Source organism: Cajanus cajan, chromosome 11, assembly GCF_000230855.2.
Source record: "Cajanus cajan strain Asha chromosome 11, NIPB_CcT2T_4, whole genome shotgun sequence".
NCBI lineage: Eukaryota > Viridiplantae > Streptophyta > Magnoliopsida > Fabales > Fabaceae > Cajanus > Cajanus cajan.
The window spans coordinates 5,696,164-5,715,601 of NC_138527.1; the positions used below are offsets into that span (position 1 = coordinate 5,696,164).

The following is a 19,438-nucleotide window of genomic DNA, read 5'->3' on the forward strand; positions in this document are numbered from 1 at the left end:
TCTTGTAATAGTAGATGATTGAGTTGTTCTTAAATAGTAGTTGGTTGGGATAGTGAAAATACCACAAGTTTATATGGGGACTAGATGTAGCCCAATTGGGGTGAACTAGTATAAACATATGTGTGCAATCTCTCTAACTCCGTCTCTTTAATTTCTTTACTCATTTACTACATCTTTCATTACATTGCTACATAATATATTGAAACAAGTTAACTCTGAAGCTATTTTTAGAAGAATTCTCCAAGTTTAAATACTCAGAAGCTTACCTTCTAAAGAACAAATTTTCAAAAAGAACAAAAGATTTCAATCCTCCTTCTTGTAGTCTAACATTCACTTCAAAGCTTACCTTTGTCTTTCCATGTGTTGAACTACTATGATCATACTTAATATAAAAGCAAGTAATGATTAGGTTAGAGGACAAACATTGTTAGATGACCATACTAGAGAGACATTTTTCTTTTGTTGAGTTGTTCTAATACATCATGTATATAGAGACACTTGGCAGGTGTTGGAGTTTATGTTTTCAGTATTGTATTAGATGTATATGTATATATGAATAGGAATTATTGTTTGTAACCTCTAGAAAATTTATGTTTTCAAGTCAAGATTGACATGAAATGTTTTATGTTTTATGCACTCTATACATATTGTATGAATACCCGAGTACTATTTGCATGATAATCCTAGGCTAAAAGTTTTTTTTTTGTTTTCCATTGTGTTGTAGTTGTGTCTTACCAAGTGTTATCAAGTGATATGTTGAGTTGTTACAAATTTTGTACTATAATATAAATTATTTAACATAAATCTAAAATATAATCTATATATTTAAATATATATATATATATATATATATTTATTTATACATAATTTATATATTTAAATATAATATATATATATATATATATAATTTATTATAAATTTTAATTTGATAAACATGCATGTGCATTGCGCAAGCTAAAATACTAGTGTTAAAGCATTTGGGATCGCACCAAAAGCATCACACGTTTATTTATTTAATTTTCCCATAATGATCACTTGACTATTCATAATAACATTTTTATGGTATGTATTTTTATGAGGTGTTCAAAATCGAACCAATTCAAACAAAAAATAAAGGCTAAAAACCTAATTTGGTCCCTTATAATCTTTTTTGTTTCAATTTAGTCCCTCATTAATTTGTGGTCTCAATTTAGTCCCAAACTAATTAATTGGTTTCAATTTAGTCCCAAATTAATTAATTAGTTTCAATGTGGGACTTCCGTCCAAATTATTTAAACGGAGTTAACTTTTGGCCATGTGGATGCCACGTAGATGCATACGTGGCATCCACGTGGATGAGAATTTTTTTTGAAAACACCTGGACCGGAACGGCCCGTTCTGAAACCGGAACGGGCCGTTCTGGTTGCAAAATTAAAACACCATCAGTGACGCAGAACGGGCCGTTCTGGATTCAGAACGGTCCGTTCCAAAACTGTGAATAAAATATTCTCTGCTTAATTGTGTTTTTGACATTATAATTATGCAATTTTGATCTCTAAAGTTTTAATTGAGTAATTTCAGTCCTTAAAAGATTATAGTTGTGTAATTTTAATCTCACAATTTTTAATTGAACAATTTTAATCTCTTAAATATCATAATTGTTCAATTTTAGTCTTTCTCATTAAAAATTTAATAATTTTATAATTTTAATATATATATATATATATATATATATAATTTTTTAAAACTATATAATTGTTTGTTTATTTAAATTAACGTATATTTTTTTTAATGTATCAAATGATATATATTTATTATTACTAAATAAATAAAATTTATATATTATTAGTATTTTAATATTACTGATAAATTAATATCAATAATATTTTTACTATATTTATAAATAAACTAATAATTTGCTAAATATAGCTTAATATATATTAATATACTTTTACAAAAATATAAATATATAAGATCAGATATATACTTCTAATTAATATACTTATATTTTTGTAAAAGTATATTAATATATAACAAGTTATATTTATCAAATTATTAGTTTATCTATAAATATATTAATAATATTATTGATATAATATCGAAAATTATAATATACGTTAATTTGAATAGATAAATAATTATTTAATTTTAAAACATTATATATATATATATATATATATATTAAAATTATTAATTTTTAATGGGAGAAACAAAAATCATACTATTATGATATTCGATGGACTAAAATTGTTCAATTAAAAATTGAAGGACCAAAATCGCGCAATTGTAATTCTTTAAGGACTAAAATTATGCAATTAAAATCTTGGAGATCACAAATTTGCACAATTGTAATACTTGAGAGATAAAAAATGCAATTAAACCAATAATCTTGATTAATTTTATTAAAAAATATAATAATTTTGAAAAATATTTTTTTATGGTAAAAATTTTAAAATTACTTATTGTTATAAAATATAATTATCTTATAAATAGAGTAATAATTTTTTCTTTCTCTTTCTGTTTGAAGAAATATTTAAATATCACTTTATAATTTTTTGCAACTTATTTAAGATTAAAAGAATAAAATGATAAAAATTAATAAAATAAACATAATAAAATAAAATATAAAAAATATTAATATATTTATTTTATTAGATATAATAACATAATTAAAATATAATTAATAATATATATTTTATAAAATTATTAATATTTTATATATATATAAAATAAAATAAAACTGGAACGGCTCGTTCTGAAACTGGAACGGGCCGTTCTGGTTGCATTTTCGTTGTGTTAATTTTGCACCTGGAACAGGCCGTTCCGGATGCAAAATTAACACACCAAAAGTGCACCCAGAACGGCCCGTTCTGGTTTCAGAACGGGCCGCTCTGGGTCCAGGTGTTTTAAAAAAAATTCTCATCCACGTGGCATCCACGTATGCATCTACGTGAGGTCCACGTAGCCAAAAGTAAACACCGTTAAAGCAATTTGGAAGGAAAGTCCCACATTGAAACCAATTAATTAATTTGGGACTAAATTGAAACCAATTAATTAGTTTGGGACCAAATTGAGACCAAAAATTAATGAGAGACTAAATTGAAACAAAAAAAGATTATAAGGGACCAAATTAGGTTTTTAGCCAAAAATAAAAAACAATGAAAAACGGAAAATTATTAGTTTAACTTGATTTTTTATTTATCTAAACCATGCTGTTTGGTTTGATTTTTGAATTTGAATATGAAACTAAACCAAACTGCATTTATATATAAATGTATTTTTTCCCAAATGCATAGTACAGTATAAGTATTTGACATTAATACATAACATAAACATGTTTTGTAAAATTGTAAGTTACTAAAAGTTTTCTTTCTCTCTCTCAAATATATGTTATATTATATTTTATTTAAAAGACATTTCATAAAATTGTAAGCTACTAATATGAAATTTATAATGAAAAATTATAAATTATTTTTAATGTTTAAAGATCTTTCCGTCAGCTGCTATGAAGAAGGTATCTTCCTTTTTCCATAAATGCGGTGGTAGGATTTCTGGGTTCATCATAGTCTTAGAAGCACCTGTATCAAGAAAACCTAATTCAGACCATTAAGAAGATAGAATCTTTTAAGCATCCTTAAATAATGCTTATCAAGATCCTTTAGTTTAAGTGAACAACACTTCATCTCAAAGAATTCTTGTCTGATTTTTCTGTCTGTGAGAGCTCCATCTCCTATGAATTCTTCGTGGAGTGCACCTAGGACAGCAACTGTATTTCCCTGTTCATGAAATGTGTTTTGACCGACTGGGCCTAAATTAGCATACCATTCTTTTAGGATACCAGTCATCCTACATCCAAATTCTTCAATGATCTTATAGGATTCAGTATCTCCTTTCATGAATCTGGTGTCTAGCCAAGCTCCAAATTCAATTAGCCGAGATCTCCATTGACTTGGGTCAATATCATCAAGGGTGAACCAAGGTCCCCTAGTTGGTTTAATGGTCCTATTTTTAGGACTCTGTATTGGGCTCTCATCAGGGGATTCATAAATAGGATCTGGTCCGGTGGATACCATCAAAACAGAGAGATATGCTAATTGTGCTTCTGAGGAAGCTGTAGTAATGGAATCTTCATCAGATAAATTTGTGAGAAGATCATCTTCTGATCCAGTGTTTACAAAACATTCTGGAGTAGCAAGTTGTTCATTCTCCTTGACCATCATTTGAGAGTAAGGGTCTTGTGAGTCTTGAAAGTAATGACCCTTTCCCGTATCATGCCTTTTTGGTGATGAAACCGGAGTAGAAGATTTGGAGTCATCTTCTATTGATTTAGAGATTTTTTGTGAACTGGATTGTGACTTTCTCCATTGCCAATTTGCAGAGGCAGTAGGAATGTTGTAATGTGGTCTTTCAGGTTTAGACCATGAGACGGATGGTGTCTTGAACAGAGAATGAGACACAGGTGCAGGGGGGTGCAAGAATGCGTAAGGATCTGCAGCAACTGGCTGAGGCTGTAAAGCCTTTTTCTTTTGTTCTATTTGTTCCTCCAATTGGAAGTGATGGAACTAGGTGAGGAGATTGATGTTCCTTCACTTTGCTCCATGCTTAGGACCGTGAACTCTTGAGGTAGACCTTTGGAAGAAGCTTGAAGATCCATGAAGAGGTCTTCAATGGAGGAGAAGCCTCAAGGTGGTTCGGTTACTCCTTGCTTAGCATAGAAGCTTGAGGAACCAATGGTTAAGGTTGAAGAACCTTGGTGAAACCTTAGAGAGAATTCTCCACGGTTTTAGAATGGACTCTTGATGAGAGAAATCTGAATATTATTTCTCAATTTGCTCAAAAGTGATTACAAATGAGGTATTTAGAAATATATAGGGAAAGAAAGCTTGTAGGAGAAGCTATCCTTAACCATGGTTCACTAGAAACCATGGTAGAGTTAGCTTTAACTCCTACGGTTTAGGTGGCTTCTAGGAGAAGCTAACCTTGACCATGGTTCACTTAAGAACCATGGTAAGGTTGGCTTAACCTCCCTTGGTTTAGTAGCTTGCAAGGCAAGCTTCAAAAACCAAGAGGAGGGGCTTTAGAAATCCGGCCAAAGGAACACATGTGGGCTAGGCGGCCTTGTTCTCAAAATACTCCATGAATTAATTTGAAAATCCTTTATTTGGGTTAGCTAGGTTCATCATATGATGACGAGGCCTAGCTAATTCAAATCTATAAAAAATTAGGAGCAAAATGAGTCCAATATGCAAAATTTTGCCTAGGCCCAACTCAGGCCCAATTTCTAAGCACACTCCCTAGCTTTGCTAAACGTCACCCCCTTTTCCCTACTGAAAAAATATAAAATGAAAGTATCAACTAGGGAGGTTAAATGGAGCTAAACTCTCCAAGTAACCTACCTTAAAAACAATATACAAACACTAGGAAAAAGCAAGTAAAGTGCCTTACAAATACAAAGGCAAAATAACCTATACAAGAGACTACTATATGTACAAACAAATGAAAAGGTCTTTAAGATCATCCCATTCCTCTTGGTTCTTTTAAGATATCACCTCTTGGATTCCTTGGCCTTGGCCATAGTCTATCAGGAAGAGTTGAGCTTTTAAACTCCTGATTTCTCGATCCTTCTCATTTAGTGCTGCACCAAATGGAATATTCTTTATTTCATTCTCCAGTCTGGAAATGTCAGCGGTTAACTTATCTTGGATGAGAGATAATCCAACTTGTCTTCTGATTTTTGCATACTGCTTCACATTTTTGTAACCTTGTCATCAATCCTTTTCAGCAAGGAGTTCTGTGCTTGAGCATTTTCTGTTTGCCAGTTGAGAACTTCTTCTGCCTGACTTAGTACCTTTGGCTTTCCTTTAGTACCAATCTCCGAAGGAATGATGGTAGGTTTGGTAGAATACCTCGTATTGGGGTCTATTTTTCTTTCCAAAGGAGGAAATTCTACATCTTTGTTTGCTTCAGAAAACATGAAGCATGGTACTGGCTTAGGTGTAGGAGGAGAAAACCTTTTCACCTCTTCTGAACACCTTGGTGAGATCATGTTATAAGAAGATCTGCTCCGTTGATTAGTTTGTCTGTTGAAAGAAGACTTGTTTTGTGAATCGGGCCTTCTGTTAGGTCGAGGTGGTGACTTACAGGGTGTATTCCCCTCCTCATTGTCACTGTAATCACTATCTGATTCACTATCTTCTTCTTCGCTGGTGTCTCCTGAGTGCATCCAGCAATCGCACTCAGGATCGCACATTTCTGGGGCAACATCCCAGATGAAGTGACCATTGATTCGGTCTGTATAGATCTCTCGCCAGTCTGGTTGTACCGCAAAAATGGGAATTCTTTTTTCTTTGACGAAGGGTTCTAACATCATTGTTTGGAAAATTGGACCTGAGGCTTTCTCAGGTTGCTGAAAGATTGTTCTGACCGTTCCGTCAACGGATCTTCTGAAAGTTGCTTGATCCATTTGAATTGGCTTGCCATGGTGCTTGTGGAGATTCTCATAATTTGTCACCCATTGTAATGGGATGAGCTCCTTCAGCTGTTCCCTAGTGATATTCCTGGGAACCTGGACGATCGATGGGCTTTCTTCTGCCTGGTTTGCAAGAACAAACAAGGCACTATCATTGCTACTGGGTAGGGCCAGATTGACCGCATGGGTCTGTAGCCTATATATGATTTGATAGTGGAGAGTAGCACAAACAGCATCAGCGGTCTGGGCAGCTCCGGTTATCTGGACTTGGACCTTTAGTCTCTCTGGTACAGTGGGGTCTCTTAAGCTAACATTGTAATTGGGGAACAATGTTAGAACGACACTTCCGGCGTGAAGTGTAGTCAAGACCGTACCAATCACAACATTTTCGTAGTGCAGATAGCTAGTATCTAACCGGGAGATCCTTGAGGAGACAAGAAGTCCTCGTCTCCCATGGAGTGTGAGCATCAACCTAATGGCCCCGTAGTGAAGATGGGTGTATCCATCGGTTCTCCAGTGTCGGATGAGTTCCTTTGGGATCTCAATAGTAACATACTGCTCTTCAGAAGTGGCCATCAAAGAACACTGTTCCATCTTAGAAGATTGAACATATTCTTTTTCATGTGGACGGGTGGTTCTGACCAACTGCCTGATAGATCTAAGAGTAGATCTTTGGCGTTTGAATATATTATATGGACTTAGAAGGGGGGCAGTGCTCTCAGAGATCTGAGCATCTTCAGGGACATACGAAAATTCAACTAGGTTTTCAATCTTTGGTGCTAGAGTTCTAGAGACATGGTTAGGTAAGGATAAGGAGGTGTTTAGGAAGGCGGGTTGAGTGTCTGAAGCAGAAGTTTCCATGGTAGTAAAGTCTCTCTTCTACTCACTCTGTCCTCTAAAATAGTATTATGGCCTCAGTATTCGAGATTGTTAGGCTCTGATACCAATATGGCCGAGAGCCTCAGAGACTTATGATTAATTTGACAGGATACAAGAACGAGCTTACTCTTTCGGCATTCCTCGCCTACTCTTTTCAGCAATTATCTTATATTAGCCAAATTAACCATAAATCCTAAGGATCGGAAGATACTGGATCTAAGGTTCATAGCGTTCTGTTGTACAAGATCCTCTTAAAGAGGCGAGTACAGAGCATACTGGCTTAAACATATATCACTGAGAACATAATACTATAATAGGATCAAGAGCTTTCGAAAGAGAGGAAAAGAGGTTTAGCAATCCATGAGTAATAAGCACACAAGAAGTTTTATTGCAAACTCGACGTGGTTACAAACTGAAAGAGAACCTCCTTATATAGACTCGGAGAGGATCTCATGAGAATAACAAACAGCAAGCATTTTACATATGAGCCAATCCTGATTGGCTCCCTAAAAGCTAAATACAGTAAAGGACCCCCGTGGAGTGTGACTCATACAACTAGACAAACTGTTATGACTCAGACGATAAGAACGGGTACAAACAATGGACCTACATGGTCATGACTTATACAAGCTGTCATACACACTTATTGTACACTGAGGGCAGACAGTACGAAAAGTAGATTCCCATTTTTATCCTTTTTTGATGATGGGCTCGTGACTAGGAGAGAGATTCGGATCTGATGCATCTGAATCGGAACAGCTGTCTATCATCAATTCAGCATAGTAATCATCTTCGTCTTTATCTCCTAGATCATTAGCTGTTTGGAACTGTTCATCTGGCACGTAATATTCAGTTCTGCTCATGAAAGCATTGATACCCTGATGGCTTGATTGGCTAGGAATGAAACGACTGTGTGATGAACTGGCTTCTCCTTGGTTCTCTTGCTGGATTTTTGCTTCCTTGAGATGGTTGATTAACTGTGCCTTGTAACTTTCATCTGGGGGATATATTTCAAAGGTTCCCCAAAAATAAGCTTCATTTTTTACCACAGTTGTCCTGTAGGTTTCTGGAAGTAAGGACGCCTGATGATAATAATAGAGGTTAAAGACTCACATTGTTCTCTGGTCCTTCCCATTTGATTCTTTTGAAAATCGAGAACCTTTTTTAACTCACTTCTCCACCATGGGAGAGGCGAAAACCATTCTAATAAAGTCCAGAATAAAAATTCTGCCTTGTCTGGATTTATCAGAATATTGTAGGCTGATTGTGTCTTCAAAGCAATTGCAATTGGACTTTGGACAGTTTTGCACCATATAGCCCAAAGAGTTGGCTCACATAAATCCCAACCAATTTCACAGAATAATTCAAATATTCCAGGATGTTCTTCTGTAGGATCAAACATGGTTGGAGGGACTACTTTAAACCTTAAAGTCTCATGAAGATAATAAAAATAATGAGATCTGGCGAATTGAATAATCTCTTTAGGACTGTTAGGTTTAAAACCAGGAGGATATAGCTTTTCTAGTTTTTGCTGTATCAGGTAGAGGTTTTGCCATGAAAATTAGTGGAAAGCTATAGGAGGATGAGATGACCAAAACTGGCTTTTGTGGTCTCGAAAGAAAATCAGGAATGAGGTTATGTTTTCCTTTGATGTGTTTAACAATAAAATCATACCTGGAAAACCAATCTTTTAATCTTAAGATTTGAGGTTCTGGTGGTAACTTGTTCTTGAAATCCAGGATTTTGGGAAAGGAAGAATTATCCATTTGAACTTCAAAGTGATATCCTCGCAGGTGGAAATCAAACTTCTTGATTCCATTCTTCACAGCCAGTGCCTATTTGTAGGTGGTGTGGTAATGCTTTTCTGCTTCTTTGAATTGTCCACTAGCATGCCCGTAGTAGAACCTCTTTCCGTCTACTTCTTCAATGAAGACGGCACCCCAGTAATGATCACTTGCATCTGTCTGAGGATCCTTTTCCCATCTCCTGGGATCTTTAATGCAGGAGGATTCTGTGCAATCTTCTTTATTTCTTGGACAGCCTTGGTTTGTTCTGGTCCCCATGGAGGGGGATCTTTCTTCAACAGTTTTGAGAGAGGGCTTGTATATTTAGCAACCTTTGGAATGAAATCTCTAATGTAGTTGATAATTCCAAGGAATTGTTGGATCTGTTTGACAGATAGATTTTCTTTAGGAAAGTTGAGTAACTCTTCAGCAATATGGGGTTGAGGTTGGTAAGTTCCTTGAGAGAACTTCATCCCCAAGAAGTCAATCTCCTGTTGGGCTAACTGTATTTTTTTTTCTGAAAACATGATGCCATACAGGTTTGCTCTTTCCAGGAATTGGCTTAAGAGCTTTTTGTGACTTTCCATGTCTTTGGAGAATAAAAGGATATCATCTATGTAGATGATAGTATTGTCTAGGAGTGGCTCGAGTATCTTTGTTATTGCTTTCTGGAATAGAGATGGTGCTACCTTTAAGCTGAAAGGTAGAACAGTCCATTGATACTATGCATTGGGTATGCAGAAAGTTGTCTTGTGCCTTTCACTGGGATCAACTCCTACATGCCAAAATCCATATTTGAGATCGAATTTAGAGAAGATTTTTGATTCTTTTAGCAAGATAGGCAGAGTGGAAGTCTTGGGTAGTGGAAACTTGTCATCTTTCAAGAAATGGTTGAGAGGCTTGTAATCAACGACTAATCTTTTCTTTCCTCTGAGTCTTTCTGATCTTTTTTCTACGTAGAAGGCTTGACACGCCCAATTTGATGTCGTCTGTTCTATGAGACCTTGTCTGAGCAGTTCTTGACATTCTTGTTTGGCTAATTTAAGATCAGATGGAGACATGCCTGGATGAGAAGCTTTTGTGGGATTTATATCCTCATTCAGCTTAAATGGCAATTGTACAAAGAAGTCAGGATTTTTCCAGAGTGGTTTTGGATGGGTGAAATCTTTATGATTATCAGAACATAAAGATTTCAGTTGTATCTTGATTTCTTCCAATTTTGGTGGAACTTCAGAAAGAGAGTATAACTTACTGGTTGGCACGAAAGGCTTGAATTCTCCTTTGAATCTGAGTCCAGTTGGATGGATGAGTAGCCTGTGTGTTTGAGTGAAGACATCCATTCCAATTAAGATATCTTTGTTAGGCAATTTAGTTCCAACAACTTTGGACCAAATTATTCATTCTCTAAAAAGGCGGATGCCTACTGGTGCTCGTGAAATGACTTCTGATTTGAAGATCTTTCCGTCAGCTGCTATGAAGAAGGTATCTTCCTTTTTCCAGAAATGCGGTGGTAGGATTTCTGGGTTCATCATAGTCTTAGAAGCACCTGTATCAAGAAAACCTATAACCTTAATAGGTTTCTCATACTTGGATGGTAGGATCTCAATTTCCACATTGGGGTGTGAAGGGACAACAGTTGTCATACTATCACATTGATCAACAGCGAAGATGGGAACTGAATCTTCCTCTTGGCTATAGTCATCTGTATCACTGCTAGAGTTGTCTGAGAAAGAATCTTGTAGAGCAAATACATAATAAGATTAAAAATAATTTTATTATGTTGTACCTTAAAAATAATTTTATTTTAAGTGATATATATATATATATATATATATATATATATATATATATGAAAAGAAAAATTAAGACAATAACTAAAGTTGTATTAAGAAAATGTCTCCACTTAAATAATAAGATTTGAATTGGTACTAAATACATTATGTGACTGAAATTTTTAAATATTTATATACTTTTAATTTTATTTTAATATTACATATTTTTTAAATAATAAATTTTTACGACCCGCAAAAACCAAACATAATCAAACTGAAAAGAATTGATTTTGTTTTATTCAGATTTTATATTACATTCAAACCGAAATAAATCAAATTTCACTTAATTTTTTTTATTTAATTCGGATAAATTTTAAGTAAGAAATACAACCAAACACCAGCATGAATACTCCTAATATTTTACAATTGGATTTCAAGTTCATGTTGTTGACTCGATAATCAAAGTAGCACTTTTAGAGAACATGTTAGTTTGAATAGTTGAGTCTAACGTGGAATGCGCCGAGGACTTACAATCTAATTTTACGAAAAGTGCTGATGAGGATGAATAATTAATTGTGTATAAAAATATTATATCTAAGTATAAAACTAATTTTGCTTAATGATTCAAAGAAAATCACCTTTTGTCAACTCATTTTTAAAATGGTATTCTTAATTAAATAAAAATTTAAACATTACATTCCTATGTTGTAAGTTTGTTATATTTTTCTTGGAAATGTTAGCAATCATATTTTTTAACATTCTTTTAAATACACTTTCTTTTGAATACATATTTTCTAACAAATACAAAAGTTAGTGAGTCACACACTTTATTTAATGACACACTTTCTTAATTTTGTGATTTTCAATAAATTCTACTAAAGAAGAGAGAATGTATTAAGAAGAGTGTGTTAGTATTCCTCATTTTTACAATAAATATTTTAAAAGTTATATTTATTAGATTTGTTATATTATAAAAATAAATTATATTAATGATGCATAAAAATTAAACTCATTCATTTTATAATCTTAATTATTTCCAAAAATTCATTTTACTAAAGTTTAATATAAATGAATTCTATGTGTTTCACAAAAAAATAATAAATTTGCAGTAAAAAAAAAATACACGATCAGTGAACTAAAAATAATCATGATTCTTAAAATAATTATTATAAAAATTAATAAACACGTCATAATACATGTAAAATTACTTTTATATTCCTTTTCTTTAAAAGAAAAATAACTATGTTTTGGTTTTAAAAGAAATAATACATGTATATCAATTTAAAATTACTAATTATTTTAAGAAAATTATATATATGTATATTATTTTTATTAAAAATAATTTAAAATGTAAGATGGATATATTTTCAAACACATTATAATTTTAAATTAACCTTGAAATATTGTCTCTCACAAACCTACATATAAATGAGGGGTGTGCACTTACACCTAAATTTAAAGATAATACATATGTGTATCTTGAGTTATGAGTTTCTTCATCTCTAAATTTGCAATTTGAAATTACTCTCCTAATTTCTCAATTGATTTAATTGTCTTTTATCATTTTTTTTCCTTTTAATGTTTTAGTCACTTTTCATCTCATTTTTTTACTTCTAATGAGTAATTTTTTTTCTTTTTTCATGTAATGAAGTGTTCTAAAGTTAACCAATAACTAATTTGTACTTATAGAACATGACTTTTGTTAGTTAAAAATTATTATAACACACAAAAATTAAATATAAAATTATCAAGTTGACCTCTGCATCTCATGATACATCTAAGTCAAGAGACTTAGAGTTCATAAATCAAAATTTTGACTATATAATAAATAAAGTTATTTATCAATGGTGTGATACAAATATTATCCTAGATACACATCAACACACTTTTAATAATATTTATAAAAAATTAATACCACTGCAATTTAACTCAAACAAGATCACAAATTAACAATAATAATTTCCGGAATATTTCAACATGGAAAATACTAGGAACATATCTCGTGACATATTTTGTTGATCTTGTTATTGGGTATATAATGTCGACGAGATCCCCTGAATCATGTATTAAGTCTGACTTTTTCCTTAATAAGATCCATTTATTTTTTTTCTAAATTAAAAAATGTTAAAAGTATCAGAAACGACATTCGTAAAAATTAATTAAAAAAAAAAAAAAAAAAAAGTTGGTGGCTCTACTTACCAGTATTGGGACAAATCCGATAAAACCGCCATTAAAATTCCAACTCACGACGCACCAACCCACCCTTATGAGCAACAAAAAAACACGCTGTAGTTAACTCACACCCTTAACTCATAACTATTTACTACACCAAAACGTGAAAACGTTACCTAAAACTAAAACAACGAAAGTGGGTCCCACGCGCATGTTCCATCGTTCATGTTCATGCTATGTATGTTCTGTTGTGTGACACACCTCAAACCCAAACCCAACGAAAACTTCATTCACTCCTTCTCTGCTTTCTTCTTATTCCCTCTTTCTCCGCCGTGTGATTTATATTCCAATTCTCTCCAAAAAGCGAATCTCTTTTCTTTTCTATTCTCAATGAAAATTCCCTTTTTTGCTTTTCTTTCGTTCTTGGGAATCCTTATCAAGTTCACAATGCTGTCCAAGTGATCACAAAAAGAAAAGAGAGAAAAAAAAAAAAAAAATCTTTGGTTTCTTGGTTTTTTCACCCCCTTCTTGTTTCTCCATTCGACACAAACCTTCACCAGAATCACCACCCTCTTGTGTTTTCTGTTAGTGTAACCAAGGTTTTAGAAAACGGTGGATTACCGCAGCATATGATAAATCTTGTCTGTAATTTGCCGTAATACAAAGGATCGTGACAATGAAAACCCATGTGGGTTTTGTTCCATGGGTTGTTGTGTTGTTGTTTTGTGTGGGGTTTGAGTGTGCATGGTGCCAGGGTGATGGTGATGTTGGTGTGATGAACACGCTGAAGAAGGCCATCACAGCACCCAATGATCTTAAATGGGATGACGCAGATGTGTGTAAATGGTCTCACGTTCAGTGCAACACCATGAAGAGGGTCACCGCAATTCAAATTGGGGGACATAGTTTGAAGGGTACTCTGCCTAAGGAACTGGTGAAGCTCTCGGAGTTGACACGTTTTGAGTGCATGAGCAATGGCTTCACTGGGCCGTTTCCTAGCATGCCGAATTCCCTTGTGACTCTGCTCATCCACAACAACAATTTCGAATCCATGCCGGTGGATTTCTTCGCCGGCATGACCAATTTGCAAGAAGTGAGCATTGGCTACAACCCTTTTCCCAATTGGGAGATTCCTGGTGGCCTCAAGGAGTGTGTGGCTCTGAGGAGTTTCTCTGCAATCAGTGCTGGCCTTGTGGGGAAAATCCCAGATTTTTTTGGGAAAGATGGTCCCTTGCCAGGTTTGGTTACTCTTAGCTTGAGTTTTAATTCTCTTGAGGGAGGGTTGCCTGCAACTCTCTCTGGGAGTGCTATAGAGTACCTTTGGCTGAATGGTCAGCAAAGTAGTGGCAAACTCAATGGTACCCTTGATGTTTTGAAGAACATGACATCTTTGAAACAAATTTGGGTGCATGGTAACTCATTCACAGGTCCTATACCGGACTTTTCTAACCATGATCAACTGTTTGATGTGAGTTTGAGGGATAACCAGCTGACTGGGGTTGTTCCACCCTCTCTCACTGCTCTTCCTGCTCTTCGAGTTGTGAATTTGACCAATAACATGCTTCAAGGATCGCCTCCTGTGTTCAAAGATGGAGTGAGGGTTGATAACGATTTGAAGTCGGGGTCCAATAGTTTCTGCACCAAGGATGTTGGTAAGCCATGTTCTCCCCTTGTGGATCTTTTGTTGTCTGTTGTTGAACCTTTCGGTTATCCTCTAAGATTTGCTCAGAATTGGAAGATGAATGACCCTTGTGGTGATGATGGTAATAATTGGATGGGGATTGTTTGTTCAAATGGTAATGTTACCACTATTAATTTTCAAGACATGAATCTCTCTGGCAACATTTCTCCCAGTTTTGCCAAGCTTACATCTGTGACAAAGTTGCTTCTGGCTAACAATAACCTCACTGGTACCATACCAAGTGAACTCACTAGTATGCCTCTTTTGACATTGCTTGATGTCTCCAATAATCAATTGAATGGTAAAGTGCCATCTTTCCGTGTAGATGTAGTTCTTAAGACCAATGGGAATCCTGATATTGGAAAGGATAAACCTCATGCCCCGCCTGGCTCGGATTCTGGGAGCAAATCTGGAGGTGACGGTAAGAAACTTCATACTGGAGCAATTGTTGGCACTGTGGTGGGCGGTGTCAGTTTACTTGGTATAGGGGCTTTGGTGTTTATGATTTATGGTAGAATACATAAAAACGCCAGAAAACTTCAACGTCCTACAACAATAGTGGTACATCCTCGTCATTCAGGAGATGGAAATGGTTTGAAGATAAGTGTTTCAGGTGCAGGTTCTGGTGCTGCTGGTAGTGGAGGAACCGGTGTATTTAGTCCAACTAGTAGTGTTCAACATGTGGAAGCTGGTAATATGGTGATTTCAATCCAAGTCTTGAAGGAAGTAACAAACAATTTCAGTGAAGAAAACATATTGGGGAGGGGTGGATTTGGCACTGTGTACAAAGGAGAATTGCATGATGGATCAAAGATTGCAGTGAAAAGGATGGAATCTGGAGTGATGGGTGAGAAGGGACTGACTGAGTTTGAATCTGAAATTAAAGTACTTACTAAGGTTCGACACAGGCATTTGGTTGCACTTGAAGGCCATTGCTTGGATGGAAATGAGAGGCTTCTTGTGTATGAATACATGCCTCAGGGTCCTCTCAGTAAACATTTATTTGAATGGAAAGAGGATGGGTCACAACCACTAGATTGGAAGAGAAGGCTGTCCATTGCATTGGATGTTGCTAGAGGTGTTGAATATCTTCATGGTTTGGCCCAACAAATTTTCATCCATAGGGATCTAAAACCATCAAACATCTTGCTTGCGGATGATATGCGGGCCAAAGTATCAGACTTTGGATTGGTTCGGCTTGCTCCAGAAGGACAGACCTCATTCGAGACTAGGCTTGCTGGAACTTTTGGATATTTAGCACCGGAGTATGCAGGTAGACATTTAAATTATTTATTTGGAAGTTTTGTGTTTCATATGGTTAATATTTGAATGTTTCTTATCCACCATTGGCAAATGAGGTCGTATAGGTAGGATGTACAGGGTAGATACAAAAATGATGGAATGAAACCTGAAACCTTTTGGCAGTTATTGCTTATATGTGCCTAACAATTATGCAGAAAGATAATGATTGCACTAGTATACTTTTTTCCTCAAATTTTGTTTGGAAACAACTATGTTGAGAAAGCAAAGATGTCAGATTGTTTATTAAATTTATTATGAAAACAAAAAGACTTAAAAATTATACAGGTTTGTTTCTGTATGCCTCCTAAAAGCCATTGAAATTATTTATCTGAGTTGCAATCCTCTATAGCCAAGTTGCGTGCCTCATAATGTTGCTTCTACTTTGAGGGCTGATATTTAGTCTATAGTTGATCTGAATGAAATTTTTTGTGTTAGCAGTGCTTATAAAAAATGTGGAACATGATTTATAATTTTTCTGCCATGCATTATCTGTAACTCTATACATGGTTGCTTCATATTCTATATTAAGACAAGTTACTTGGCCAATTGCATTGTGGCTCTTTTCTCCAATGATCATTTCAAATTTTCAAATGTATAGTTCATGACATTCTAACAAAGTGGTTATTTTTCTGCTTTCTTGTCCAATTCCATGGCTAATTAAAATGGTGTATACTGGCAGTCACTGGACGAGTTACAACGAAGGTCGACGTATATAGCTATGGGGTGATTCTCATGGAGATGATAACAGGAAGGAGAGCAATTGACAACAGCCAACCAGAAGAGAATGTCCACCTTGTTACATGGTTTAGAAGGATGCTACTGAATAAAGACTCATTTGGAAAGCTGATTGACCCCAATATGGCTGTTGATGAGGAGGCCATACCTAGTGTAAGGACTGTGGCCGAGTTGGCCGGCCACTGTTGCGGGAGGGAGCCTTACCAGCGGCCGGACATGAGTCATGTGGTGAATGTCCTGGCACCTCTTGTTGAGATTTGGAAGCCTTCAGAAGCAGATGATGATGACATTTATGGGATTGACTTGGATTTGACCTTACCTCAAGCACTCAGTAAGTGGCAGGCTGTTGAAGGAAGGAGCACCTTTGATGTATCTTCCTCTTCATCAATGCTTACTAGTGGAGATAATACACAGTCTAGCATACCAACTAGGCCTTCTGGATTTGCTGATAGCTTTACTTCCGGTGATGGAAGATGAAGTTTGATATACATTTACATTACCTCTTGTGCCGATAGTTTTTACTTCCCCAAACTGTGGAGCTCTTTATAGGCTTGTTTTATAGTGTGTCTAGTTAAGCATATATTACACCCTGCACTCCTCAAACATCCTTCTAGTATCATGGTCTTCTGGTCTGTTGGTTTTTACTTTTAAATTTAATAGTGTCTGGGATGCAAGACAGAGATGTTGAACACATAGTTGAACTTTTGTGCTTTCATACTTTAGACTTCATTCTGATGAGTATGAAAAACAGGATTTGGTTGTTATTATATGATGTAAATTATATTAATTTTCTTCTAGTTAAAACCTTTCAATTTTCAATTTTTTACTCCGTTAATGTGGTGTTTATAATGGATTTAGAATAGGAAGTTATTTGAACTGTATAAATTTTAAAAATTTGCTGAATGTATGGAGAAATTAGAAAAGAGAAAATTTGGCATTTTTTTTCTAGTTATTTTAAGTGAAATATGATGTTTTGATTAAAAACATTTCATCAAAGAATAAATGGTTTAATTGTTTCAATTTGTGAATACAAAATGGGAATTTTAAGATTATAAGTAAAAGAAAAACGATGGAACCATTATGATTAACTTAATGGTTTAATGGTGAGAGTTGAATAATATATACAAAGTTTTAAATTTGAGTTTTACTGTTATAATTGTAATAAAAATTGACAAAAGATCAAGGACAAGATTGAATCGATGAAAAATTGCTGATTAAATTTGAATAAAAAAAATATCGAGGATCAAAAGTGGACATTAAGCATATTAAAAAGATAAAACAATTAGATAAAATTGTACTTTCATCAGAATGGTTCGACTTAAAAGCACTTTCGGATTTTTGTTATGAACTTTAACACATTATCACTATTTGTTTTATTTTAGGTCAAATTATTTTTTTTTCTTTATCTTATTTTTAAGATTTAATTTAGTTATTTATATTTTAAAATGTTTATTTTGGTCTTTTATCATTTAAATTTGAGTCAATTTGGTCATTTTGAAACAATGATCGTTTTTAATTGTGAAACATGATTTTGAATCATTTTTTGACTGATATAAAACCTAAAATGACCTAGTTCGTCTCAACCACTAAGATTACGTATAATTTTCAATCCAATTAGATTGAGTTCTATTATCTTTAAAAAGATACAAATATTCTTTTAACAAATCACTTTTGACTCAAACCTAAGTATTCTTTGAATTGTCTCTCCAAGCAATCTACTCAAGTATTCTATCAATACGAAGCATTTCCAGACTTCAACACCAATTATCCTTTTACAATCAAGTCTCTATACTTTTATAGACAAACTCTCTAGGCTCATCCCTATAACAACATTTATATATGGGTAAGGTTTTACAAATGTTAGTTCGTCTTATAGATAAGATATGGTACAACCAATTAAGCACAAATGCCTTTACAGAAAGAATGAATAAATATTTGTACAAGATGTTCTCCTTTTCGTCGTTGATCCTTCATTCTTTTTCGTCGTTGATCCTTCATTCTTTTTTGTGTTCTTAAAGTTCTTTATATACTAGTCCGGATGAAGATGGCCGTTATAAAACCTTGAGGGTTCCTCACAAGCTTGTTTCGCCTGTCTTTATTCCGAGCACCTTTGAGTTAAAAAGTGTTTGTTGAAGCATTAAATACTTGCATCAATTGGATTTCACCAAATTGTCACTTCTTATCTGATCAAGGGGACTACTTATCAACTTTAGGAAACCAAATGGACTTTCTGTAACGTGTGTCAGCAAAGAGTAGGCTCTACATAAAATTTTATTGACTTTCTCCATGATTTTTGGGATCTATCTATCCTTATTTATTGTGCACAACATGACTTTATTCACTTTAACATATTTGTGAGTTCTAATAATCTTTCTTTGTTTGATTTGTTAAGGAACCGATTAGTCATGCACTAAATAGTTGTTACTCATAATAAATGATATGTATTTAAGACTTTATGAAGTAAGATTGTATGCTTTGTCTGATAACACATCGTTTCTCTAAAGGTTTGTATCTTATGCTTCAACCAACACCTTTTTGTATTCCGAAGTGTCTAACTCCCTTCCCACATTGCCAGAGGGAAAAATATGAATCCACACAACCACTTAAGTGACATGCTCAGTGCATGATGAAACACGCCTAACACACGATCCTCTTCTTTAGCATC

The 19,438-nt window shown here is 34.3% G+C and overlaps 1 protein-coding gene across 1 annotated transcript; it reads left to right on the forward strand.

Moving 5' to 3' along the window:
* Positions 1–13,250: 13,250 nt before the first annotated feature.
* On the forward strand, positions 13,251–17,592 carry LOC109812978 (receptor protein kinase TMK1). The gene is made up of 2 exons (XM_020377066.3): positions 13,251–16,009; positions 16,718–17,592. The coding sequence occupies exons 1-2, from the start codon at positions 13,732–13,734 to the stop codon at positions 17,248–17,250; spliced, it is 2,811 nt and encodes a 936-aa protein (XP_020232655.1). The 5' UTR covers positions 13,251–13,731; the 3' UTR covers positions 17,251–17,592.
* Positions 17,593–19,438: the final 1,846 nt, after the last annotated feature.

Coding starts and splice junctions, on each gene's coding strand:
- LOC109812978 (XM_020377066.3), top strand. CDS start 13,732: ATGAAAACCCATGTGGGTTTTGTTCCATGGGTTGTTGTGTTGTTGTTT. Junction 16,010..16,717: donor TTTAGCACCGGAGTATGCAG/GTAGACATTTAA, acceptor GTATACTGGCAG/TCACTGGACGAGTTACAACG.